Below are 26722 nucleotides of genomic sequence, written 5' to 3'. Positions count from 1 at the left end.
GACACGTCTTTTCTGTCCTCCTACTCTTACCTATCCCCATCTCTGCTCTGAATGCTGTCTCCCTCTGTCTCTGATGTTTGCACTGGGAGGACTCCTCACCAGATCCCAGCCAGCTGAACAGAGCAAAGGCCAAAGAGCCTGACCTGATTGAACTAACTTGGTTTCTGCACCAGTTTGGACTTTGGGGGACTGATTTCCCCCGGCAAGATAAACCAGATCCATCCTGTGTCCAAGGCCGGTTGCTGCCCTAGAAGGACAGGGCCAGCGTGTGAGTCTTTCTGCCTGGAAACCCCAAACACACCTTTTTTAGAAAGCCATTTTATTTATTCTCTCTTTCTGGCACAGACAGTGTCTGCGGATGGCGAGCCAGCAAGGAGCTGTGCGCCGCTTGCCTATTACCTCAGGTTTAAAGTGTCTCTTCCCATCAAATGCAAAGCAGAAGAAAGCAGAGCTTTCATGCATTCTAGTTTTTTGCCCCCTCTTCCATCCGTTCTAAATTTATTTCCATGCCTTGCCGGTTTCAATCTGCATTTCCTGACCCTCTCTCATCTCTAGTCACAGCCTGTGCTCCCAGCCTTCCTTTTGAGTTTGAAATGAGTTAAGGGGGGAGCGCTGCTCTGGGCTTGGGAGGCTATGATGGGGTTAAAGTGAAAGGCTTGGTTTTAACAGTATAATGTGTAACCCCATAATGACTTTAAATATTGATTATTTGAAGGCCATTAGTGCTTATTGTTAAAGAAAAGTCGATACTTTTTAAGCCTTGTGAACCATTTGTCTCCTGTTAAAGGACATATCAAATTTAGCAGTGTGTGGTGCAAATCCCCTAATGCCCTGCTCACAAGCCTCCAGCTGGCATATTAGGGGGGGAAAGAAAAGGGGGGAGTGAGGGGAGGGGTGTGCAGTAACACAGAATTGCTCTCTGCAAGGTAAGGACAAGTCTTATCAAATGTGATTGCCAAGGGCTAAATTCTCATTCTCAGGGTATGGGTCTGTAATTCAGCCCTTGCGCTCAGAAATGGAAGAAGAGGAGGAAGGAAATTAATGGGTAGGCTGATACGTACCTGGGAAAGGATGCAAGGGGTTGTGTTTTGATGTACGTCTGTCTAAAAGCACAGTCGCCTTTGTTAAGGTCTCTGGGGCGTTTTACTCTGGGGTTTCCAGTTGATTTCCAAGCTCGCTTGGCTCTGTCTGTACCCGGCAGCCTGGGTGGGCGTCCCAGCTCCATGCCAGGACACAGCCTGGGTGGATTCTCTCCCTCTGGTGCCAGGTTTCCATGCTGAGGAGCAGGCAGATGGGCTGCAAGGGAGCAGTGCTGGGCTCCAACAGGTTCCCTGCCCGCGTGGCCAGGAGGTTGGGTTGGTGGGATGGCAGAAAGCGTCTGTCCTTGTGGCAGCGCGGGCGGTGTGAAGCGCTGGAGTCAGCCTGCCTGCAGGGAGAAGAGTGCCTTGTCCTTGGATATTTATGAGCCTACCTGCTTCCTTGCCAAGTTGTCTACTGCTGAGGGCTGGTCCTGAGCGTTAGGGGATGGCAGGAGATTTGCAGCTTCACGTTTGACCGTACGCAGCCTCCCTTCTCTGACATCAGGCCAGGCTCCGTGGGTGAAATGGTGCTGGTCACGGGACCTTTGCCTGGTCCTGTTGATGTGGCCTCACCCAGCAGCTTTGTCCTCTGCCTGCGTTTGGTGGAGAGCTCCAGTGTTGCTGCGGAAACAGCTCTGGGATCTCCGTGTGGTCTGCTGTGTCAGGCAGGTATGGTGACAGCACATGTAAATGCGTCTCCCTGTATTTTCCAAGCCTTTGGACTCATCCCCAGCACGTGTTGTGCATGTAACGTGAGCAGAAATGACCTCTCATGTTCCACGTCACTCCTGATGTGTTTCTCGCAGCCCCTCTCACAACTTCAGCCCCTTCCGAGCCACCGTGGGCAGCGTGATCGAGTCCTGCAGCAATTGCTTTGTCCCAGCATCCTCCTTCCCTGGCTGGTGCAACACGTGGGCTAGTGCCTGGCCCTGAGAGGCAGGGAAGCTGCACAGCTCTGATGGGAGGACAGAAGGAATGAGCTGGAGGTTTTTGAGCAGATGTGAATCCCTTAGGGGTCAAAGTCAGGCCCTGCAGTGCAGCATTAAAGCATAAAAATAGCCTCTCATTAACACGGGGCTGCCACCACCAGGAGAACCTCTTCATTTCCAGTGCCCGGTCCAGGTCCCCATCGAACATAACGATTCCTGAGAACAGATTGTCTCTTCTTGACTAAAATCAAGAAGCTCTCTGTTTTTAGCGTTGCCTTTCTGTGTGCCACCCGCACCTGGGGCTGCCGGGCGTTGTTCTCTCTCCTCCAGGATTCCCTTTTCTGCATATGCAAAAGGCAGGGAGGGCACGGCCACTGCTTGCCTGGCCACCGAATGGTTAAAAGCGACTTGATTTCCTAAATTGCTTCTTATAAAACGACCAGCACGTCTGCCAGGCTCGTCTCCCCATGATTACAGCTAATTACGATCGAACGGACACCTCCTAGCCCCCGTCATGCCGCTTTAATTGTCCGTTATTCATCTGCAGGCTGTCCGGGGTGGCAAAGCACTTGGCAGCCCAGCGACCGAGGCCTCGGCTAATTGTGAGGCCTCGGGGATTAGGGCAGGTGATTACACACTTCATGGTGTAATTACATAAGCATCGCTTGGCTGCTGCCCCGGCTCTGAGCCGAAGGTCACGCGCTGCGTTACCTGAGATTAATTGGAGCTGCCACTGAAGTGCGAGGTGCTGGCGGAGCGGTTATACGATTAGCATTAACATTTCAACAGCGACGGATCGATCTGTGGCTCTCCTCCAGACACGGCGAGCTGTGCAATTAGTTTAGAGGAGAGCTAGGGGAGGAAGGAGGAGGGAAGGAGAGACGGGGATGGCCGGGGGAAGGGGAGTAGAGGCGGGCAGATGGGCAAGGAGTAGGGAGAAGGAGCAGTTTTGGAGGGGAATCTGTGCTGTGGATCAGTGTCGCGTGGAATGAGGCTAAAAGTAGTAGGGAATGGACAGGAATTCTTTCCTTGTCCACCTTATCCCCAAAGAGTCCTTGTCTGGCTTTTAATGAGCCATGGTGGGAATCCCTCACCAGCCGTGTGGGGTAGGGGCACGGATGGCTGGGATTCTTGCCTTAGAATCATAGAATCACCCGGTTGGAAGAGACCCACGGGATCATTGAGTCCAACCATTCCTATCAAACACCAAACTATGTCCCTCAGCACCTCATCCACCCATCCCTTAAACCCCTCCAGGGAAGGTGACTCAACCCCCTCCCTGGGCAGCCTCTGCCACTGCCCAATGACCCTTTCTGTGAAAAATTTTTTCCTACTGTCCAGCCTAAACCTCCCCTGGTGGAGCTTGAGGCCATTCCCTCTCGTCCTGTCCCCTGTCCCTTGGGAGAAGAGCCCAGCTCCCTCCTCTCCACAACCTCCTTTCAGGTAGTTGCCTTGTCCCACCCTCGCACATCGTCCCCCGCTGGAAGCAGGAGCGTGGTTGTGCGTGTGATCTGTTTGTTGCGGTGCCTCATGCACCTTCTTGCTCCCTTTCCCTTGCCCTCCAGTCTCTCCTGAAGCAGATTTTATAGGGAGATACTGTAAAATGAAAATAAATGGCACAGCGCTTGGCTTTGCCTCTAGATGCCCTGGTGAAGGTAATAATGTTGTAAGTGGCCATCAAAAGGAATTAAGAGATGTGCAGCCAGAAAGCAGAGATTTGCTTGCAGCCTCCTAGGGCAGATTTGACTAATGGAAGAGACCTTGGCTCTTACTCCTTTCCTGCCTTTTCTGTTTTGCTTTGTTTCTTTCTCCCCCGGCTCCAGGCAAGCCAGCACAACCTGTCTGGCTTCCAGGCATCATCCTCTTCCTCACTCCTCAAACCTGCCTCTTCCAGCCTACTTGCCACCTTAAATCTGCTCAACCCAGTCTGGCCAGCATCACCCAGCCCTTCTCCAGTAATACTCCTTCCCACTGACCCCGTGGCACTTCTGCTCGCATCCCTCTCCCCATCTCACCTATTCATGTCTTTCTCTGCTTCACTTAGAGCTTTTCTCTCCAGATTAAAGATCACCCCTTGTCCCAACTAGGACATTAATGGTTTTTTTGCAAGGCGTGCCAGCGGTGCCTTCGAATCTTCCCAGACCCTCTCCCCAGCTCCCAAAATGCAGAACACCTTTTCAGCTGAGAGGTAGCTGGGCTGAAAACCCAAGCTTGCCAAGGGAACAGGCAGATGCAGCATCTTCAGCCTCACCTTTGCTACCTCTGGGCAGCCAGAACCCCTTTGAGCAGCCCAGCTGAAAGGTCCCAGTCATAATCACATTGAGGTGGGAAATATGTGGGACCTGTGGAGTCCTGTCTGCTTTCTTCCTCTTCTAGTTCTGCTTTTCTTTTCTCTCTTCCTTTTAAAAGGGAGAATAGATGTCTTTTTACCTTCAGAACAGCCTGTGGTGCAGAATGGAGGTTGTCTGCAGAAAGGATTTTCTTCCTGAGCCAGGGCTCTCTGAGCCTCCAGGTTTTCAATGTGAATTTCTTTTCTGATTTCTGCAGGGAGATATCCCACCCGCCGCCTCTGCTTTCACCCCAGAACGCGCCCCACATCGCCCTGGGGCCCCACTTGAGACCTCCTTTCCTCGGGGTGCCTTCGGCTCTGTGCCAGACACCAGGTGAGTCCCCAGACACTTGCCATCGGCCGGGGGAGGTGGGTAGAGCGAAGATGCAGACTGTGACAAACTGTCCTTTAGCCACGCAGCACAGACTCAGTCTGTTTCCCCATTCCTCTTGTGCTGACTTCACCTTGGTTCACATGGATAGGACCAAGTTGCCTTGGCTGCTCTCTTTTTTAATCCCCAGCCGCTCTGGTTGCACATTTCAGCAGCTTTCCCCTTGGAGGGAGGGAATGGATGGGATCTAGACCAGAAAGGCAGCTCCCCGTTGCCTTTTCCTGCTCTGTTATCCCTCTGGGGAGCCAGTTCTGAGTTAACAAAGAGTCAGTGCTGAGCTTAATAACCCTGTATTATTGTTCTCCCTGTCCCCAGGTTACGGGTTCCTCCAGCCAGCACAAGCAGAGATGTTCGCGCGGCAGCAAGAGATGCTACGAAAGCAAAACTTGGCAAGGTAAAGAAATGTTGAGGGCTGTCCTGGTCTTGGGTTGGGCCTTTCTTTCCCTTTCCTGGCAGCGTGCAGAGTAACGTGGGGTTCTGTGTTGGATGAGCTGTGCAAAAGCAGCAGAGCAGTGTCTGAGTGAGACCAGTGGTAACGACGTAGAGGTGATGCTTTGGTCCTACTGATAGAAGAAGTAGTTACCGTTACAAAAAGTGGAATGTTTTTGATTTAAGCTAAAGTAAAGTTTCATCCAAGTCATTGCGTTCTATGAAAGTTAGACAGAATGTCCCTCTGACAGCATGTTTGCTTCAAAATAGTGTTTTCCCAGGCAGCGTTCACTCTTCGGAGATGATAACGCCTTGTGTGAAGTATGGTCTGTGCTGAACAGAGATGTCATCTTCTGTAATCACCTCTGCAGTCTTTCCTCATGTCAAATCCAAGGTCAACCAGAGAGCTGGCTCCAAAGCTCCAAGTTAGCAAGAGTTTGACTGTTATGAAGTTCATAATAACATTAAAATTAGTCCTTGAAAAGTAACAGAATATGCATACGATCTCTGGAAAAACTTATACATATGCATGTAAGTAGGAAATATATTCTGTAACCGGCTTTTGTCTCGTTGCACATGAGTTGGAGATCACTCCTCACGTTGCTCAGGCCTGATAAAGGATGCTTGCTTTCTGCAACTCCAGAATGAGACTTGGAGAGTTTATTTGCCAGCATTTTTGATACCACTTCAAGCTCTTCTTCAGCGTGGCTGGAGGTTAGCAGGTTGCTCGCAGACCCCCTTGTGATGTTCCCCTCTGCCTCTCCCGCTCCAGGTTGGAGATGTCAGCCGAGATCATCCGTCAGAAGGAGCTGGAGAACCTCCACAGGCAACGGCTACTGGCTGGTGACCCGCTGAGCCTGCATCCCGGCTTGCCCCCGGACCACCCAGCCCTACGCAACGTCCACGACATCCCCGAGGGGCACCCGCTGCGGGAGGAGCTCTCCCGGCGCAATGCCATGCTGGTGCTGCGGCACAACAACACCCCCCTGCTCTCCCTCACCCCCAGCGTCCCCAGCAGCGCCACGCCGCCCAAGGAACAGCCCCGGCGCGGCACTCGGAAATCAACACATCACCGCGCCGAGCCGCAAGGGCTGAGCGAGGCCAAGGAGCTGGCGGAACCCCGGGCGCGGGATGGGGCACCAGACTGTAACGACGAGGAGATGAAGGACTCGGAGAGCGACGCGGATGTGAGCGACGAGAAGCCGGAGAGCCTGAAGGCTGAGAGCAGCAGCTCGGTGGCTGAGCTGAAGGAGTGCAAAGAGATGGGCAAAGCCTGCGAAGGGGCCAAGGAGCTGGGGGAAACGGCTGCTGGCCAAAACGCCCCCTGCAGCTCCTCGAGCGCCGAGTCCCCCAGCCACTTGCTTGGCCCAGGCATCAACAAAAACGAGGTGAAATACCTCCCGCCAGCCTCCATCCCGCCACCTCAGCCGCTGCCCTTCGGATTCCCTTACACGATGAGCCCCTACTTCCATGCTGGTGAGTGTGTGGGGGGCTGAGACAGCTGGCGGGGTGTTTTGCAGCGTGCTGGGAATGGGACTCTTCCCCCTTCCTGTTCTGCCACGTGCTTGTAGTTCTTGTTTCTCTGCAGGGAACCAAGCGTCTTGTTTTGCTTAGTGCAAAGGACTCCAGTGGCACTGAAGCAAATTAAGGGTCATAAAGAGAGGCAGTAGGGACAATGTGAGGCCCAAGCACGTGAGAAGGGGATCCCAGTATGATGGACGAAGGGATCTTATAGTGGATTTGGCCTTGTAACAGCCTTCCAGTACTGAAAGGGGCTCCAGGAAAGCTGGGGAGGGGCTCTCGATCAGGGAGTGCAGGGACAAGACGAGGGAAAATGGTTTTAAGCTGAAAGAGGGGAGATTGAGATGAGATCTTAGGGAGAAACTTTTTCCCTGTGAGGGTGGGGATCCCTGGCCCGGGTTGCTCAGAGCAGTGGTGGCTGCTTCGTCCCTGGAGATGTTCAAGGCCAGGTTGGATGGGGCTTGGAGCCCCTGATCCAGTGGGAGGTGTCCCCCATGGAGTGGAGCTGGATGGGCTTTGAGTTCCCTTCAAATGCAAATCATTCTATGATTCTTTGGAAGCCTTATTTCAAGACAGATGCCGGCAAGCTATAGGAGCTTCAGGAAGAGGCAATAAAAACCAATAATGGGTGCAAGGTGCTGGCCTGTAAAGGGCTGGGAATATTGCATCGGGAAGGGTGGCCTGAAAGGTTGTGAAGACTGTTGGGCTGTGCTCTCGTGATTTCCAAGCGGTGAGGATCGGAGGGGCCAGCTTAGTGAGAAACACCCAGATACAGCAGGAGAAAGGAAGGGCAGGAGAGCTTCCCAGCGTGACTTGCATCCACCCTGCAGGGACAGAGGCTGTTCTGTGGGGAGAGGTGCAGAAAGCACTGGGGATGCGTAGGGCTGGAGGGTGCTGGGCTCGTTCCTGCTTTGCCCTGGGTAGCAGCCCCCCTGGCCTAGTCAGGAGCCAAAATCTGCCTCGGCTAATTACTCGGCCAAGCAATTAGCAGGAGGTAGGACCTCCTGCCACGTGGAGGAGGGGGGAACATGGCATGTGTGTCGCTGAGGCTGCCTCCTTTCTATGCAAGGAGCTGCTGTGGTTGCGAACGCGGCTGCCCATTGCTCATTAGAGTTGCCTTCCAACCAGGAAGGAGGAAGCGATTTTTCTCTGACAGGCAGGTGGCCAACATGATAAATATTCCTGCTGCCTTGGGCTGCTGAGGCTTCCTCGCAGGAGCCTTTTTCTCCCGGCCATTAAAAAGGGAAGCGCGCGGCTCTGTGGTGTTCATCGCTCGTGTGAGGCTCTGCAGGGAGGCCTGGATTGTAGATGGGTTTCCTCCCTCCCCCAGCAACGCGCGAGTTACTGTAATAGGCCATTTATTATTATCACTTCGAATTTATATCACGGTCGTGTCTTGAGGCCTCGGCAAAGATCAGGGCTGTGTTTCACTGCCCGGTTTCCAGGCAGTTCTGATTTGTGGAGCCCGTTCCAGGGCTGTAGGTCTTATTCCTGAGGGCGCTTTTGCTTTTGGCTGGCTTCACGCGCTGTCGTGGCTGTTAATATTGCCCCTTTGCGGGGCAGCAGCGCTGAGTTGAGGTACAACTCCATGGGAGAAGCTTGCAGCCTTAGGTAGGCTGGGCACCTTGGTTTGGTGCAGCACGGGGGAGCTGGGAGTCCAGCGATGGAAATATTGATCCAAACGCTTCTGGGGTAACGTGTGTCGATGAAAAAAAAGTGTTATTTAGGCCCTCGGGGAGCACAAGCCACCTGAAAAGAAGACAGACAGAGCTGCACCCGCCTCTGTCCTGGTGCCAGATAATTTCTGCAATCCTTTTTTTGCAGCAGGACTGCTCTTTTGGCTTGGACGTACGCTGGAGGCTGATGTTATAATGAGTTAAACAAGGCAGGCTGAAAAGAAGAGCCAGAGAGAGGAGAGAAGAGGCTGGCTGAGAAGGACCACTGAGTTTCAGGCAGCTCCTCTGGCCTCCCAGCAAGGGGAGGCTCCTCCTTTGGAGGCAGGGAGCTGTTTTCTGTCCCTACTGGAAAGAATATTGATGAGGCAGCCAGCACTGGGTCGATTCCCTGAGCTGCCTTCTGGGGATCTGGCGGCTGCTCGATGACCTCATCTCGTCAAGGTTTCAGCAGCCTTGCTCCCCTCCTCCTCCTCCCGCCACCCTCCTTCAGCCCCGTCCTTTGGAAAAGGTGAAGGATGGAGTGTGCAGGAGGCTAAAATCTTTCTATCGATCTGTAGTCTGGAGAGCAATTAACACAAGCCTTCCAGTGCCGCTGTGTGACCCGAGCCGTCTCCGGGGTGCGGGAAGGAGGGGGTGCGTGCACAGGGAGGAGTGGGAGAGGGGTTAGACAAAGCAAAACTGGTTAAACCTATAGGTGGGCTGACTTCCCAAGTGGATTTGCTTCGTGTGCTGGTCTCCTAGTTGGCATCTGAATTGTCTCCTATGATGCTAGGAGCAAACACTCGTATATCTCCATGCCCCGTTGCAGCCTGGCTGCTGGCTTTGCAGCAGAGGTTTCCCTTACTGGGATGACCAGAAGAGCTGCTGTCCCTGACCTGTCCAGCCTTTGGCTTCTCTTCTGGAGCAGCTGGATATCAGGAGGAGGGAGGGAAATTATAAATGAATTGCGGCACGGGTGGCAAGGGCTTTTACGTGGACACCTGTCTACGAGCCCCTGGCCTGGGACGATGGATTCTCTTCACTCCCGACACGCTGGGCCCCATCTGGTGTGATGCTCTGTAATCCATTACCAGTCTCTTTGACCGTCATTTATCATAGAGCAAGACAGAGGAGGCCTGGCAGGGAATAGATGCTGCCCTTTATGCATCCTCGCCGTCCGGCAGCATCCAGTGACATGTCATTATTATAATCGAAGGCGCATCCCTCCGAGCTGCTTGGCACCTATTTGTTATCATTCTGCAAACTGCCAGAGCAGTGGAGAGGGGGTGCGGTGCTGCAGAGATGGAGCAGGCGGTGTAGGATCTTCCCAAGGAGGGACAGGAGGAAGGGCAGGAGCCCTTTTGCTCTAGGGACTTCAAAATTAGGAAAGGCTGTTGATGGGATGCGGTTTGCTGAGGGTTGGTCTTGTGCTTATAGCAAATGAGATACGTGTTGAGGACAGAGGGACCACTGCAATCAGCTGGTGCATCCTCCTCTTGAAGTCCTTCCTGGGGTTATTTCTGCATCTGGTGACCTTAGACTGGTGACAGAGCCAAGGAGGGAGCAAAAGGGCAAGGGGAGGTGGAAACCGAGCTCCACAGCCCTGACTTCAGGGGTGCTGAGTAGGTAGAATGTTTACTGAGCCTTTGGAGCTACTGGCGCTGAGAAGGACAATGAAGCTGGTGAAGGGGCTGGAGAATGAGTCTTGTGAGGAGTGGCTGAGGGAACTGAATTGTTTATCCTGGAGAAGAGGAGGCTGAGGGGGAGATTGCTGCCTCAAAGGAATTTGTAGCAAGGTGGATGCTGGTCTCTTCTTCCAAGTGACAGGCGACAGGATGAGAGGGAATGTCCTCAAGTTGTGCCAGGGCAGGTTCAGATTAGACATGAGGAAAAATTCCTTCACCAAAACGGTTCTCAGGCACTGAAATAGCTGCCCAGGGAGGTGATTGAGTCCCCATCCCTGGAGGTGTTGAAAAAACAGGTAGATAAGGTGCTCAGGGATCTGGTTTAGTAGTGGGCAAATACAGTTGAACTTGATGATCTCAAAGGTCTTTTCCAAGCAAGCAATTCTATGAGTCCTCTCCAGTCACTGAGATCCTGGGCTTTCCTGCAGGGAACAGGGAGGTTCTGCCCCCGAGTTCATTGGAAATAGGTTTCCACCTTCCAGCTTTTAAGTTCTGTGGCACAGAAACTGCTAATAGGCCAGAACCCAAAGCACTGGTATTTACCATCCCCCTCCCAAGAATATTTCCACCAGCCGGTCCCTGATTCCCTGGTATAACTGGGAAGGGAAAACAAAATCACTGAGATAAATATTTTGGCCATATTCTGTTTCTCTGTGTGTGGGGACGTGGAAAATATTTCTTGTTCCCATGCAGTGGGTCTGTCTTGCTCTCGCTCTTGGCCACAGCAGGCTCAGTGTGCGCATCTGTGTGCGTCTTGACCTCTTCCTTCCTTTCTTCTGAGGCCACGGAGAGACAAAGGAAGGAAAACCACAGAGGTTTCTGTAGGAGAAGCAGTTGCTGGCCCAGCTCTGCTGGCGATGTCAGTAACTCTGCGAACGATCCCGCATTCGGAACACATCCAGCATTGCGAGCACGTGTGCAGGAGAGGGACCACAGGGAAGCCTCACACCTTTCCCCTCATCCCTGGATGAGCTCCAGCTGGGAGAGCAGCAGCAGGGCTCAGTCTCTGCTCACGCCGCTGGGGACCTGGTGAGCGTGTGGGGCTGCTGGGGCTGCCCAGCCAGGCAGAGGTTAAACCCCGCAGATGGGGCGGGCTGGCTGGTGGCTGGAGACTTCGTTCCCAAGCCTTTCGTTGCTGCAATTGAATCCTTGGCTTGCTTTTGGAATAAGGAAGTACCTAATTTTAAAGCAGTTGGCTGTTACAGTCAGATCCCCTCGGAGACGCTTGCTCTGGCTGCAGATGGAGGTGTCTCGCCCGAGCATTGACTGTGCCTGGAATAATTGAGTTCAGTTCCACTTCCTCCATTTCCGAAGCTGCAGCCACTCTTCCAAAGAGGAGAAAAGGGAATTATCTCCCACCCCGAGACAGAAAAACCCTCCCCTCAAAAGAAAACCATCCCCAGTAAATAAAAAGCCCTCAGCCCTTTGAGCGTTTTGTGAATTTTAACTTAAGCAGCTGTGGGTTTGTCTCCTGGAAAATGGAATGCAACGGGAATGAGAATGAGGGCTCGCGTCCATCTGTCTGTCTGGTAGCCGGGGGTGGCGAGGGGAAGGAGAGCGCTTGCTGGCTCTTTGGCAGCGGCCTCGGCCTCCACCTCCCGCGCTGACGGGCGCCACGCGTGCAAGAAAGCCGCTTGTTTTCTCTGCAGCTGCTATTAGGGACACTAAAGTATTGGAAGTTTTTTCTAGCTGGAAAAAGAAGGGGTGTGAAGGGAGCGAGAGGCTGGGGACGGGGTGACGAGGCAGAGGGTAACGAGGGAGCCTCCAGTAGGGCTCAGGGTGACAGGGCAGGGGACAATGAGCATCACAGGCAGGCAGAGCATCTTGTAAGCATGGTGCTTACGCTGGAGGGGAGAGGACCTGATGCCTGCAAGAAGATTGTGGTAGAGATAAGGATGTGAAGGTGATGTGAAAAGTCCAGTGAGCACCCTGAGGGGCCTGGGCTGGTAGGAAGGGCTGGCAAGGGGGCCTGTGAAGACCTGAATCACCGAGGTGTGGAGAGGGAGGGTCTGTTCACACTGGCCTGGGTGCCTAAGGAGAGATGTGGACTCACCCCTGTTCGCTGGGCGCTCCTCTCCGCGCAGGAGGCTGGTGATCCCTGCATCACTGCGGCACCAGGAGATGCGCATGGGCCACCCTGTGCAGTGCCAGAGCCCACGGCAGGCAGGGCATCGCTGTCTCCTGCCCCGAGGAGCCGTCGCGGTGGTGCAGCTCTGGGGACGGTGCAGAGGGTGAGGCTGGGAAGGGAAGCAGGAAGCTCGGAGTGGAAATGTAGTGGAAACACTTACATAGCGTCTGAGTGCTGCTCGGGCAGATGGCTCTTGATTTTAAAAGCATCTTATTTGCATGATAACATCCTCTCTAAATCCTGTCCTCCTATTACCTTTGACTGTGCTGGTGGCTTTGCCAACTCGCTAGAGGGGACTTGGCGTGTGGCTTTGCTCTTTGCTTTTGCTGTGCCTCTTGCCCCTGACCTGGCGTGTTCCCCAGGGAACTGGCCGCTCCTCGTTCCCTGGGCTTGTCTCCCACCGTGTTTTCTTGCATCCCACTTTATCTTGACATTAGAATCATAGAATTGTTTGATTGGAAAAGAACTTTGAGATCATTGGGTCTAACCGTACCTCTTCCATAATTAAACCATATCCCTGAGCACCTCATCTACCTGTCTTTTCAACACCTCCAGGAATGGGGGCTCAACCACCTCCCTAGGCAGCGGTGCCGGTGCCCGAGAACCCTTTCAGTGAAGAAATTTTTCCTAATATCCAATCTAAACCTGCCCTGATGTAACTCAAGGCAATTTCTTCTCGTCCTATCGCCTTGTCGCTTGGGAGAGGAGCAGAAAAGGTCTCCAACCTGCTGTGGACAGGAGCAAGAGGAGTCACAGCAAGGGTATGATGGTCACCTGCCTTGAGGAGAAACCTTAAGCCTACAGAACAGATATTTTTGTCATGGTAGACCCCTGAGAGAAATATTTTTCTGATAATTTGTTGATTTGTGCCTTAAAGCATTGCAGTTCATACCCCTCACCCACTATAATCGTGGATGTTCATGTGCCTATGAATGTCCTCTGGATCTCAGGGTCTGAATGATGCCGTGCGGCAGTGAGTTCCACAGGTTAACAATCCCTTTTGGTTTGGGTTGTTTTCTCAAGAAACGTTGTTTTCTGGAGCTAGGTTTCTTCATGACTTGTTTGTGCATTTGCAGTAGATAGGAGTCACCTGGCTGGCGTTTCTCTCGCCGTTTCCTATTCTCCGTGCACTCCTCCAGCCTCTCTCGGCTCGGGACGGTGCTCTCCTCACCTGCACGTCCTGTGCTGTCAGGCACCGGCGGCGAGGGGCTCTCTTCCACCCTTTTGGAACCCATCACCTTCATCTCCGCTGACAGGGCTGGGACCCGAACCGCTGTTGCGTTTCGGAGAATTGACATATGGGCTCCAACAGAGCCGTGCTGCCTTCGGAGCGTCACGGGGGCTGGCAGGGGTCACCCCATCACCCATCAGCTCCTTGGCCAGCAGAGATGCCCAGCTCCTGCCGTGGGGCGGAGAGGACCGATCCGATGGAGCTTTCAGGCTGGGGGTGGCTTGAAAATGAACCCTTGGAAAGAGCAAGACGTCCTCCAGCGATTCACGCTCTGGCAAGGCAGTGGGCCACCAGGGAGAGGTGCCGGGGCCCGTTAGCATTCGGAGCACGTAGCCAGGAGAAGGGCTGGGGGAAAGAAACCCACAGGGCAGGCAGAGTTTTCCGCTTTGCGGTGCGTGTGGAGAAACACTCCTTCAGGGTTTTTCTTTCCTCTCCCTTCCCCCTCTCTTCCCGCAGCTGAAGAACATTAAACACATGAAATGCATTAGCTAGGCTTTTTCCTTTCCCCTGCCCCCCTTTTCTAAGCTGGGGACCTCCAGGAGGAAGAGGCCTATGAATTGACCCTGCCCAGTGCTTTAATTGACAGGTCATTAAAGATGAATGTGTGGCTAGAGAGAAATATTCAGATTGCAGGCTCGTTGTTGTCCGTGTGGGATTTTAATGATTTATGTTTCTTTCTCCTTCCCTCCTTCCTACCCCCCAACTCCAAACAATCCAGGCACCATGGGAGGTCTCTTTCTGGATGGTGAGGAAAGCCCTGCGCTGGAAGACATCAGCAAATGGACGGTGGAGGATGTATGCAGCTTCGTATCCAACTTGTCTGGCTGCGCCGAGTACACTCAGGTAAATCTCTTCACAGCCTCAAGAACATCACGGGAGGAACGTTCTCCATGTTCTCTCGCTCCCATCTGTGCCTATTTTGCTTGCATTGGTCCAGCCTGGGAGGAGGTCTTACCTCTCACTGTCCAGCTCAGGCTTGTTGAAGCTGTTCTGTGCTCTGTCGCAGCACTGAACGGCGCTGGCTTTGCGTGGGGCAGCTGTGGATGGTTTGTCAGCTTGTGACTGGGTTGGGGTGGGCAGCTCATGGTGCCAACCAAGGTCCTGTGGTCTTGTGTTTCACCTAGGGCATTGCAGGCTGGGGTTGTTCAGCCTGGAGAAGGCTTTGAGGAGACCTCAGAGCAGCTTCCAGTACTGAAAGGGACTCCAGGAAAGCTGGGGAGGGGCTCATGATTAGGGAGTGCAGGGAGGGAAAGACCATTAGTTAAAAGATGATGATGGATGGATGGGTGTTTATGGGAGGGAGAAGCGGCAGGCTGGCATGTGTAGAGGGGAGTTGAGGAGCTAGTTTAGTGAGGGCGATAAGGGGATGGTGATGGGATCAGGGTTGTACACGTGTGGGCTGCAGTTATCAAGCAAAAGGCTTTCAAACCAGCTACTCGCATTCTCTGTTACCTCAAACGGGGCTCTCGCTCCGGTGGCATTGCAGTGCGTCTGCATTCCTGTATTAGGGAGCGAAGATCCGAGTTGCCTGGAATCTTCTGAATTAAGGAACCGTGCAGAAATCTTTAACACAGCCACCTCGCGGAAGGATCGTCCACTTATACCAGGAGCTGGCACGGAAGGTGGACTGGTGGGGAAGAAATCAATAGCTTGCTGAGACAAAGGTTCAGCAATCTTCTCGGTGCGCTGCAAACAAAATGTTTTACGATAATGGGAGCCGCTGTAAACAGCCTCCTGTCGTGGCCTTGCTCCGTTGCATTATGTAGGGGCGGCTGCACGGCTTAAGGGATGATGCGTTTTTATTCACCATGGTTATGTGCTTAACAGGGTTTTTACTATGTGAAAATGCCAGTGTTCAAGGGCAGCCCAGCTCCGTGGCTCTAAAACTGCAAAGCTGTCTGTGCTCTCTTCTCCAAAACCACAGCTGCCGGGGAGGTCTGGCACCGCTCCGCAGGCTTCTCCTGCCAGGAAAACCCAGGCAGAGTTTGGTGGTTACGCTGTGCATTTAGAAATGTGTTGCAGACAAACAAGGAAACTTCAGCAAAAACAAAAGTTGCCGACCCCGCTTTCAGTCCTAGACAGTGGATCGGGACCTGTGGGACACCCAAAGGGGACAGTTTTCTGAAGTTTTAAGGCACTTTGTGGAAGGATTTAGTGCTGAGTGAAGGGAGACTCTTGGCTCCCAGCCACGCTGGCTTCAGAAGAAGGAAAAGAAACTGGTATAGTGAGTTTTCATAGAATTGTTTGGTTGGAAAAGACCTTTGGGATCATCGAGACCAACCGTACCTGTCCACTACTAAACCATTTCCCTGAGCACCTCATCCACCCATCTTTTAAACCGCTCCAGGGATGGGGACTCCACCACCTCCCTGGGCATCCCGAGAGCCCTTTTTGGTGAAGAAATTTTCCCTGATGTCTAATCTGAACAATCTGAGGCCATTTTGCTAGGTCAAAGAGCGGAAACACATGCTGCAGTCATGAGTAGCTTTGCTGGTAGAGTCAAGCGGTAAAAACCACTTGAAACAGCTTGGCTGCCTTGGCTGTAACAGCCAGTGCTGCTCTCCAAAGGGATGGCTCTGGGTTATGCTCCGCAGCTGAAAAAGCAGCCGGTAAGAGTAAACTGACCCCTCTCCCTTGGGTTTAGTAATAATAACACTTTGCATAAGCCACTGCACGGGGAGACGGAACGCAACAGCTCATCTGGGGGAGTGTCCAGTGTGAGCTGGGGGGTGAGGACATCGTAGAATCTCTAAGTTGGAAGAGACCTCTGAAATCATTGAGTCCAACCATACCTGTCCACTAGGAAACCACATCCCTGAGCACTTCATCCACCCGTCTCTTAAACCCCTCCAGGGATGGGGACTCAACCACCTCCCTGGGCTGCCCGAGAGCCCTTTCAGTGAAGATTTTTTTCCTAGTGTCTAATCTGAACCTGCCCTGGTACAACTTGAAGCCTCTTTGCTATGGAGTGAGGTGGTTTAGTAAGAAAAACCAGCATCTGACTGACATCTCGCAGGGCCAAGAGGAACCCACTGGCTGAATTACCAAACACTGGCAGGGGGAGAGTAGTGTAGGTGCAGCCTGTTCTGCGCATGAAGAATGGAGCAATAAGAGCATGTAAGACACTAACCTTTACAGCACAGTACGTATTAGATGGAAAACTCTTACATGACCCTGTCATTTGAAATAGATAAAGGCAAAAGAAAGTGTTTTTTCCTGTCTTTGAGAAGGCTTTAAAGCAGTATGGTTTTGCGTGACTGGGTGTATTAGAATGTGCTGATATTAAACTGTCATTTATAAGATTGCTGTCAATTCTGTGATTGTATGTGTGTACATCACTAGGTTCTGCTTCACTCAGCTAACAGGGTTGTTAACAGGATGCAGTTGACTCGGTAGTGCCACGTTTAGTTGTGGCTCCCTCAGTCAGTACAGGGCTCTGCAATGTTCGTTAGCCCACGTTGCTGGAAGTGTTGGGGAATAGGAAGGGGCTGGTGCTAAAAGAGACGGAGATCATCCTCCCTGATCCCAGCTGATGCTCTGGGTATCAGGAATTGCTGCCAAACAGCGCGATGAACTGTGTTCTCCAGGCTGCTCGCATGTTCTAGGGATGGTTGTGATACAGGATGGGCACAGGAGGAGAGAAAAATACCCAAAAGAAGTGGAAACCGGAGTGCTGCACATGCATGCAGCCAACTGCAGAATATGCCCCATAGATCTGGTTATGTATTTTGCCTGGAGACTGGGAAATTAGCAGCTTTGAGAAGAAAATGCACGAACAAGCGCGTTTCTCCTTTTCAGTTGTGTGTTCCTCACTGAGGTCTGCAAATACTTCTGAAGTTCCTGGCTCAACTGTTTCTAAATATCCACACAAGTGTGGGTGACCTAGGATTTGCCAGAACTTAGATTCTCATCTTTTTTTCCTATGTCTTCTGCCCTTTTTAGAGTTGGGACAGGGCCCCTGGGCATGTCACTCTTCTTTCTCAAGCCCATCATACGCTGTCAGCTGGGCTTATAGCATCATGCTTGGGTCCACTGGTTTGATTGCTAAACCTGGGGATGTTCCTCAGAGAAAACATCCCAACATCAAGGAAAAGAAGTATTGCTTTATCTAAAATGGCCCGACCAGCCTGAATTCACATTCCCACGTGTCTCCTTTTACGTGTTGGCTCCTAGTGTTGGGACAGGCTGCCCAGCCTGGGCAGGTGGAGCCTCCTTCCCTGGAGAAAAACTGTGTAGATGTAACACTTCAGGACATGGTTTATTAGGCACGGTGGTGTTGGACTGGATGATCTTAGAGGTTCTTTTTCCAACCTTGTTGAATCCACGATTGTACGATTCTATCTGTGGAGACAGGATTCATGTATTCATATGTGCTGCTTCATCACAGAGGCTCTTAAAAGGCCACCTCTTCTCCAGTGCCCTTCTGTGCAGCTGAAAGATGAGAGCATCACATCTGCCACTGGCATTTCTAAACCTGGACCTGTGTTCTGGTTTCTTCCAGGTATTCCGAGAGCAGGCTATTGATGGCGAGACCCTGCCCCTCCTGACAGAAGAGCACTTACTGAACAACATGGGCCTGAAACTTGGACCTGCACTGAAGATAAGGTCACAGGTAGGAGAATTTCCTATTCAGTAGCAAGTGGCACCCTTTAAAGGTGTCCCTGGCTGGAATAGAGCTGTCAAGAGATCTGCTTTTTGACTATACTTTATCAAGCAATAAGTGTTTATTTATTTGTAATTCTGAATTCAAGAAAGCTTCATCTGTTCTCCAGAAGTGTTCCATATCCTCACCTCACAGCCAGTTCAGGAAGAAAACACGGGCAGTATTCAGTGCCCAGGGGGGCACAAGCAAGTAGTTCAGGACATGTGGTGGGAGGGAATAACAGATGCAGCGGAAAACTCCTAAAATGGACCAGCTCCTGCTAGAAAGGACACATTAGGCTGTTCCCACAAATACCAGTCAGGAAAGAAGAAAGGCTGTAAACAGGCAAGGCAAGGTAGGTGGTTCCAAATCAGCTGAACCTGAAAACAGCCATCCTGAAGAACTGGGCAAAGCCATCTCTGGAACCAGCTCTCTTGTTTTCTAAACTGGATGTAAACCCTTTCGCTGCTTGGTTTCCGTGTAACTAGATGGCTCGTGGTGGCTCTCTTTGTAGCGAGACTTGAAGCACAAATGCATTTAATGCATCTCAATGTCATCTGTTGATTACCTTCCATCCCCAGTGAGTAATGGACCAGCTCTTTCCCTTCTGTGCCGTGCTAGTAACAGACTTCCATAATGTTTTTATAGAATCATTAAGGTTGGGAACGAGCTCTCAGCTCATCCAGTTCAACGGTCAGCCCAGCACCACCGTGCCTGCTGAACCGTGTCACAAATGCCATGGTCACACACTTTTCGAAACCCTCCAGGGATGGAGACTCCACCACTGCCCTGGGCAGCCTCTTCGATGCTTCACAAGTCTTTTATTAAAGAATTTTTCCCTAATGCCCAATCTAACCCTTATTTCTTGATGATCATAGCTCGTAGGCTGTGTCCCCCGCCCCCTCCTGTTCACTTCTATTTCGATACCCTGGAAGTAGAAATAATATTTGCCTTTGATTTAGTCAAGTGCTGTGGTTTTGGGGACCATATTTGCTCTTCAACATAATAGTTTGCTCTTGTGCCCTGAGAATTGTAGAATGGTTTGGGTCAGAAGGACCCATAAAGATCATATAATTCCAATCTCCTTGCCGTGGGCAGTGACACCTCCCACCACAGCGATGTTTCTTCTTCTCAAAATAACACTTTCCCCTCATCTATGACTTGGCTGTGCCCGTAGAGCCTTGCTTTTTTCGATCTGCTTTGCTGCCTGGCAGTCACGGTGACTTCCATTTCAGTTGCCTCCGCTCCCCTTTGCTTGGACTCAAATCTAGACCAACATCTCTGCTTGCTTCTTTCTTTTCCCCATTTAATAATCAGAAAATAGCTTCTGACACGTGTCAAGAACAGGCTGTTCCGTCGGGTTCCCCAGGGGATTCTGTCACGCGCAGGGTTGTGACAGCGGCGTGCACGTCCATGGGCTGCCCAGCGTCGCTCTCCTAACCCCACAAGCTATACATTTGTTATATTATGTTAAAACAATAAGAGCGACTTTACTGCTTTCCCTACAGCCCTCGCTGTTTATGAGGGGCCTAATAAAAAGGTTCTGTGGGCAATTGTTCCCCGTGGGTCAATTCAGTAGGAAATAAAACTCTTTATGTTTCTTAAAAAACAGAGGATGCCAAACAGCTCACAGACGTTCTTAGATCAGATTTGGTGGGGGAATATGAGATATGGGCTGAAAGGAGAAAAAACCTGCTTCGATTTAATCAATAGTGTTTAAAGTTCTATAATAAGGCATGGGTGGAGGAGGGGGGGAGTACGCGGGGAGCACAGTCCCGATGTCGCTAACTGAATAATGCCACAGTTGTCTGGTTCGAACACAAGCCTGTGTTTTTGTTTAAGTTTAAATGTGAAACAGCTGTGTAGGTGCTGGAAAGTTGTGGGGCCTTTGGCCCTTGCTGGGAGGCAAGAACCGCTGCAGGAGAGGTTTCTTTGGTTGTGCAGACGAAGGGAGAGGCTGCAGGCTTACGGCTTCCTGCGCAGTTAACAGCAGCCACCCTGCAGCCGCGTTGCTTTCCTCCCAGGTAACAAGTGATAAGACCAGAGGGAATGGCCTCACGTTGCACCAGGGGTGGTTTAGATTGGATATTAGGAAAAATCCTATACTGAAAGAGCACTGGCAGGGGCTGCCCAGGACAGCGATGGAGCCTCCATCCCTGGACGGGTTAAAAACTGTGTAGATGTGGCACTTTGGGACGTGGTTTAGTAGGCACGGTGGGGTTGGACTGGATGAGCTTAGAGGACTTTTCTGGCTTTAATGGTTCTGATTCTGTGATAGTTGTCCATGCAGCTTTATCTAGGCAAGTAAACGGGCTTCTGGTTTCCATAGTTCCCTGATGAGACAGTGCGACCCTATCACTTCAGATCAGAGGCTGAACTTGGCTCAGCCTTGGGTCACTCCCTTTCAGCCTACACCTCAGTGAGACTGTCAAACTCGTTCTGGCCAAAGAACAGAGACACATGCAAAACGCATCACAGGAAAAGGGTCCCCACTGCAAGTCCAAGCACTTCTTTTAGCCTGTAATCTAGGGTAGACCTTGCAGCTCCAGCTGTACTGAAGTGCCTGGTAGAATAAAGCAGGGCAGAGTCCTGTAGAAAAAAGGAGAGAGGAGGACTCCTTCCCAGGTCTTCTCTGGTAAGTCACCAAGGGTTTTTTGGGGGACCAGGAATGGTAGCTCTACTGTCTGCAGTCCACTTAGGAATACTTGGGCTTGGTGCACAAAAATATAGCTTCGATGGGTTTCTGAAGATGCATTGTGCACATTCTCATCCCTTTTTACTCCCCTCTCCTGCGTTTATTTAATGTATTTCATTTTTTTTTGTAGGTTGCCAAGAGAGTGGGCAGAGTGCTGTACATGGCAGGCTTCCCCATGGCTTTCCCGCTGCAGCCTCCTGGTTTGCGGCCCCCGGAGCGGGACCTGCCCGCCGGCGATCTCCGGCCGTCCTCCACGGGCAGCGTGGCCTCCCCCTTCAGCAGCGGCCTCCCCTCCGCCAGCCGCGTGTCACCAAAGCAGGAGAACGGCAACCCCTCCATCATCGCTGGGATCAACGACACCACCAAACCTCCCTCCTAACTGCAGGGGAGCTCTCGACTGCTTCTGGAACTGAGGTTCAGTTGAATAAACTGAAGGTAACGCCGTTTGGGAGACCAGGAGAGAGGCTCCCTCAGCAGTGTGAGACACAGAAGGGAGGGAGGGGGTGATTTTTTTGGATGCATTTGCTTTTTTGGGGGGTGGGTTCATTAAAAAAAAAACAACCCGACAACCTACAGAAGTTTTAAAAACTGTGAAAAGGGAAGGAAAGAAAAATAATTATCCAAAGATGTACTGAGACAACACAAGTGATGAGAAAGATGATTCTGGAGGATGGCAGCAGCGTTCCCTTCCACACCCCTTCTCGCTCACCATGGGGAATGAACACTTTTCTTTGCCTTTGAAGAAATGGCTTTTGAGAACTTCTGGGTGTGATTCCAAGCAGGAAAGGGGAACAGGCACTGCTCCTCAGCCCCCCTGAGCAAAAAAAACCCATTGGCAATGAACGCGACCACCTTCCCAAGCATCTCCTCCTCCCTGGAAGCTGTGCTCAGTTCCTCATTCAGGTGTCTATGCATCTCTAGCGACTTTTCAAACCATACCAAAGACAGACAAAAAGAAAGAAAACAAAGGCAAGTTCCGGTCCATGTTTACTTGAGAGTGGATGGTACGTACGGCACGGCAGCTCCGTGCTGCCCTTGTCCCCTGGCACGTTGTCCCCTTCAGCACAGGCCGAGAGCGGATTCTCCTGCGCTCCAGCCCTGCAGAGCTTTGGTTTGTTTTTATTAGATGTTTTATTTGAAGTGAAGAGAAGAAAAGAGAAGAGCATGCGCTCCGGTGGGATGCAGGGTCACAGGCTTCACTCCAGCGTGGCCCCCTCCCTCCTTCACGTGGACAACAGACTCGTTTCTACATCGGGGTGGGGTTTTTTGTTCACAGGGTTGGTTTTCTTTTCAAAGCCTTGTTACAGAGGTGGATGTAGTTGCACATTGGGGCCTGCTGTGGACCACGAGATGGAAACCCGTGCGTTCCCAGACGAGGGGAGGGACGCTGGGGTGTTCAGGCTACAAACAATGGGTAGAGTTTTTACTACTGTGAATGAGACGGTAACTCCTGGGGGTGACCTCCTGTGACTTGTACAGTTGTGAACAACAATCACATGTGGTACTTTTCTCTCTCCGCCCCCCCCGCCCTTTTCTTTTTGTTTAAACGTTGCACGTGCTACCGTTTTTCTTACAAAATAGCTTGGTGGTACATTAGCTTCTTTATATTGTAAAAAGAAAAAAAAAGTCGTTATCCATCACATCACGATGAAAAAAAATGCTTTCCAGCAATCAATTTAAATAAAAAAGAAAAACACTTAATTTACAAATGGTACCCAGCTTCCTGAGCTCCTTGAAGGTGGTTTCTTGACCTAAGCGGTCTCCTTTCTTTCACTGGGTGGTCACTGGGACCATGCCCTTACCCCTCACGTGCTTCTGGTGCAGTTGAGCTGCTCCATCGCTGGCCTGGATACTGACCCAGGGATGGGTTTACAGCTGCCAAAAGGCAGAGAGCACCTTGCCCTGCTAAGTTAGAGAAAGGAGAAAAAGAAACTCCTTTCTTTTTTGGGAAAAAAAGGTAAGTTAAAACCTTTTTCCTACGGTTAGGGCTTTCAGTTCTCATCTTTGCAGTCAGATCCCAGGCTCCCATCTGTAATTGCCTGAAGATGAGATGTAGGGAACCTCAGTCTTGACCCAAACCCCTAATGAAGCAGCAGGTGCTTTGGTCCCCTCAGAGCAGGCTATAAATGATAACAATAATTGCAATAATGCTGATAATAAATCCCAAATTACTAATTTTTGACATTACTCCTCCCCTTACTGGGTCTAGGAAGGGCTGGTCTAGTAATTACTGCAAGTGCAGCTGGGAAAAAGAAACCCTCTCACTCCCTATTCCTGCCGCTAAGCTCCAAAAAGATGTAACGAACTCTGAATTAAAGCAAACACCCCACGACACTGCACTAAGCAGTAATTACCTATGCAGTAATGATGTCTGGAAGCAGGAAAGGAGCAGCACTCGGTGTAGGACAGGAAGAGCACAATGACCTCTCTGCATACACTGAGTTGTTATCACTTACACACGTGAGTGAGAGGGAGACAACCAGGCTACAGCACATCTGGGTTTTTAAGTATTTCTTGGCAAAAAGGAGGGTTTGGCGAGGGCCCCGGAGCAAAATCTGGGGCCACGTGGGTGGTTGGGTTGGCTGAAGAGCTTGGAGGACCCTTAGACAAGAGAACATGTCCTTCCCCTTGGTCCTCTTACGCTCCAGCAGGAGGTGAAACGGAACCCTATGCAGGTTTTAATGAGGGCTCTTTATTACCTGGGCCGAGCACTTCGACTCGCTTTGACGTGACCACAGTTTTATTTGTTATCGAAAACAACTGGTAGAAAAAGCTCGCAAGTCCAGGTAGCGTCTCTGCTGTGTCACTGAGAAGGTCCTTGGTGGCACCTGGGGCTGGCCTCCCACCCGCCACACTCCCCAGCTCTTACCACTGCTGAGAACTGTCTACAGGTGCCGAAGCCCGAGCGATCCCGTACGCAGCTGCTCCGGAAGGGATAAGCTCAGATGGGGTGGCTGTGAGGGTGCTCACTCATCATCAGAGACGTTCAGGTCCTCCACAATGTCCTCGTCTCCTTGGGCCAGCTGCTCGAGGTCGGAGCGCGACATCCCGCGAGGGCAGCTCTTTTTCTTCCGTGACCCTTGGGAAACCTGAGCAGCCTCCTCGCCTTCCTCTGCGGGTGGAAAGAGGGAGAGGTGTAAATCCTGCTTTACCGGGAGGGAGAGTGAGGCGAGTCGAGGCAACTCATTGCTAATTAATCCCAGACACTCATTAATTTATTGGCGCCACTGCAGCTCCCAGATAGCGGCAGGAGAGCGCTGCAGGGAGCTCGGTACAGCGCGAGGAGAGGAGCCCTGACTGACGGTTGTGCCTGAGGCTGAAATGCAAAATAAGGGCTGGGGGCACGAGACAGGCGTTGCCTCCAAGCCTTCAGCCCTCAGAGCTCACTTCCCCACTAGAGATGTCAGGCTGGGCATTAAGAGCTGACAGAAAGGAGCTGTCAGAGGTAACGGCAAGACGCCCACACGCAAAAACTAGCCCCAAGCTCCCTCCTTTTTTTGCAAAGATAGATTTTAACAGCACAGAGCACAAGTGAGAGCCGGCTTCTAGGGGCTGTGGCCCCATTCCCATGCCCTTCTGGCTCATTTCAGAAGCATGGCTTGAGCTTCCTTCCCCCCTGTTTCCAAAGGAGGCCCTGCAGACCAGCTTTTTTAGGCTCAACTACCACTGCTCAGCCCCGATTCCTCCCTGCAGTCCTATGAGGGCAGCAGGAGCTGTGGGACACGGCTGCCTCTCCCTCTCTCAGCCCTCCCCAGAGCAGCTGCCGGGCTCTGCCAGTTCAATCCCCACCCCAAAGGGCAAAAAATCAACTTGTGGCTGCCCAGAGCAGGGGCTGGGTGCTCCTGCACTTCTCATCTTTCATGACAGCAGCAAAGCAGGATCACAAAAGGGTCTCCCCAGAGCACCGAGCTTGTGCAGAGCTGGAGCTGGGCAGCTGCTGTGGACACAAACCTGCTGCTCTATGGCCCGAGCAGGCTGCTCGCGTGTGTGTTTTGGTAAAAAGCACAACAGGACCGCTCGGTGCACGGAGCTTAAGACTTAGGAAGGGGAGATCTGCCTGTCTGCAGTCTGAAGAAGTGCTGTAGGCCTGGATCCTTGGGCCTGAATATCATTCCTGCTTCACCAGTGTATCCAGGCACTGGGACTGATGGATCTATGCTGTGCTCCTACAGCCCGAAGCAAAGGAAGCTGTCGTTAGGGGTAAAGGAAGGGAGAATCAGAGTTCCCACTCCCCTAGGCACCAAGGAAAGGTGCTTTTCCTTCAGCTACTCCAGTAAGCAGAGAGAGAAACGCTCCCTCTTTATCCTTTATAGCATTGTCAGAACATGCATCAAACACCCATCTATTCTCGGTGCCGAGGTTCGGGCGTGCATGCCAAGCCCCAGCCATCTGCCTTGCTAAATCAGTCGCATTTTGCTCTCGCTTGGACTCTTTCCCCCTTCCTGCTCTCCCAAATGAGCAAAAGGGAGCCTGCACACAGGAGCTTTTGTGGCCGTTCCTCGCAGCCCACCCCGGCACGCTGAGGACCAGAGGCTTGGCACGCAGGCACAAAAGCCTCAGCAAGTGGCACACAAACACCGGCAAAGGAGCACGACGGCAGCCAGGGCCCCTGGCAGCCCCGCTTCTGTCTGCAGGGCCGCAGAGCGACTTGGCAGGCGGAGACGAGAGCGAGCCGAGTGCTGCGAGCTGCACTGCTGGGTGCGGAGCGGGCTCTCGAGCTGGCTGCGGCTCAGTGCAAGAGACGGAAGGGGAAGATGCTCTCTCCTCAGCTGCAACAAAGCCTGCCTTGGCATCCAACGCAGCCCTGGGGACGCAGCTGGGGGGTTCTCAGTAGCTGTTGCGACAGCCGTTCCTCTGGCCACGCTGCACCAGCAGCCTCTCACGCCGACACCACTCCTAGTGAGCTTCTAAACCAGTAGAAGTGATCAGGATCGAGCCCAGAGCGAAGCCAGTGGTTCAAGCAGAGCCTGTACTCGTACTGTGTCAATGCAGAGACCCCAGACGAATGCAGGGCTTGGACAAGATCACCTACTAGGACTGTCCTGTAGAGACACAGCAGCTGAAGGGTTACCCTGTGCAGCACCCCATAGCCTAGGCACCGCTCAGATGAAGAGTGCAGCCACCCTCCACACCCCGACGTGTGTGTAACCTGTGGAGAGCCTTGAAGCAAGGTTTCTGAGCCCTGCTGGGGTGGGCTGCGCTTCAAGAGTGTGTTTGAGCCTCTCTGCAGGAGGCTCCTGAAAAGAGATGAAAGGGACTGGAGCCTTGTTAGAGCAAGGCTTGCAAAGACCTTAACCCCTTCGCTCTCTTCTCAGTATAGACTCCAAACTGCCAGGTCTCCCTGTCCAGGGTGCGCGTGTGTGTATGTAAAAGTCCCTCCTGACACCCTCAGCTCAGAACAGCAGCACAGCAAGGAAAGGAGACGGTTCTTCTCTAGGGGAGCTCCCAGAACACATAGGAGCCTCCAGCTCCATCCCTTCCCCTTTGCCCACCTGCACTACTTACCATCTGAGTCGCTGCCTTCTTCCAAGTCTTCCTCATCCTCCTCAATTTCATAAACTCCTTCTTCATCATCATCATCCTCGCCATATTCCTTGCTGCTCGCTTCCGAACTGTCGTCTGACGCCTGCTTGGCTTTGGCTTTACCTGCAAGTATTTTCACGACGTTAAATGGAAACACAAAGCGCAGCACACGAGCATCTGTGCAGGAGGTGTTTGCAAAGGGTAAAGTGCCACCATCCCACCAGCCACCCTCAGGAGCAAAGCCACACAAGGACGGGGACGGCGAAACAGCCCCGTGGCCCAGCCAAGGACACATTTCAGAGGCACCTGCTAGAGGTCAGAGAAATTATCTTGGAAGCCCATCGCAGGGTTTCACTGCTAAAGCCTGGGATTTGCTGCTACCTGGTTTTTATGGAGCACCATGGGTGCAGCACCCAAATATCCATCATGAAGATACCTGACTGCCCTGCGCAGAGAGATAGGAAAGCTAGGAGAGGAAGATGGAC

General features: G+C 52.1%; 2 protein-coding genes across 5 annotated transcripts in view; one reads left to right on the top strand and one right to left on the bottom strand.

The window, feature by feature from the left end:
• SAMD11 (sterile alpha motif domain containing 11) overlaps positions 1–22405 on the top strand; it is a 123716-nt gene extending 101311 nt beyond the window's left edge. For all 4 annotated transcript variants that reach the window (XM_069874681.1, XM_069874682.1, XM_069874683.1 and 1 more), the window contains 6 exons: positions 4556–4671; positions 5044–5122; positions 5930–6633; positions 14096–14220; positions 17879–17989; positions 20845–22405. In XM_069874681.1, the coding sequence (XP_069730782.1) occupies positions 4556–4671; positions 5044–5122; positions 5930–6633; positions 14096–14220; positions 17879–17989; positions 20845–21093 (1384 nt within the window). In that variant the 3' untranslated portion in view covers positions 21094–22405. The remainder of the gene's footprint in view (positions 1–4555; positions 4672–5043; positions 5123–5929; positions 6634–14095; positions 14221–17878; positions 17990–20844) is intronic.
• Positions 22406–23436: 1031 nt separating this feature from the next.
• The window catches only part of NOC2L (NOC2 like nucleolar associated transcriptional repressor), a 46319-nt gene continuing 43033 nt past the window's right edge, over positions 23437–26722 (bottom strand). Inside the window, exons 18-19 of the mRNA XM_069874686.1 lie at positions 26220–26360; positions 23437–23826 (exon numbers count right to left, since the gene is read on the bottom strand). Coding sequence (XP_069730787.1) covers positions 23681–23826; positions 26220–26360 — 287 coding nt within the window. The 3' untranslated portion in view covers positions 23437–23680. The remainder of the gene's footprint in view (positions 23827–26219; positions 26361–26722) is intronic.

The sequence above is a fragment of the Phaenicophaeus curvirostris genome, chromosome 22, assembly GCF_032191515.1.
Source record: "Phaenicophaeus curvirostris isolate KB17595 chromosome 22, BPBGC_Pcur_1.0, whole genome shotgun sequence".
Taxonomy (NCBI): domain Eukaryota; kingdom Metazoa; phylum Chordata; class Aves; order Cuculiformes; family Cuculidae; genus Phaenicophaeus; species Phaenicophaeus curvirostris.
Note: the sequence above shows the minus strand (reverse complement) of the source record. Positions and strands in the feature narration are given on the sequence as shown.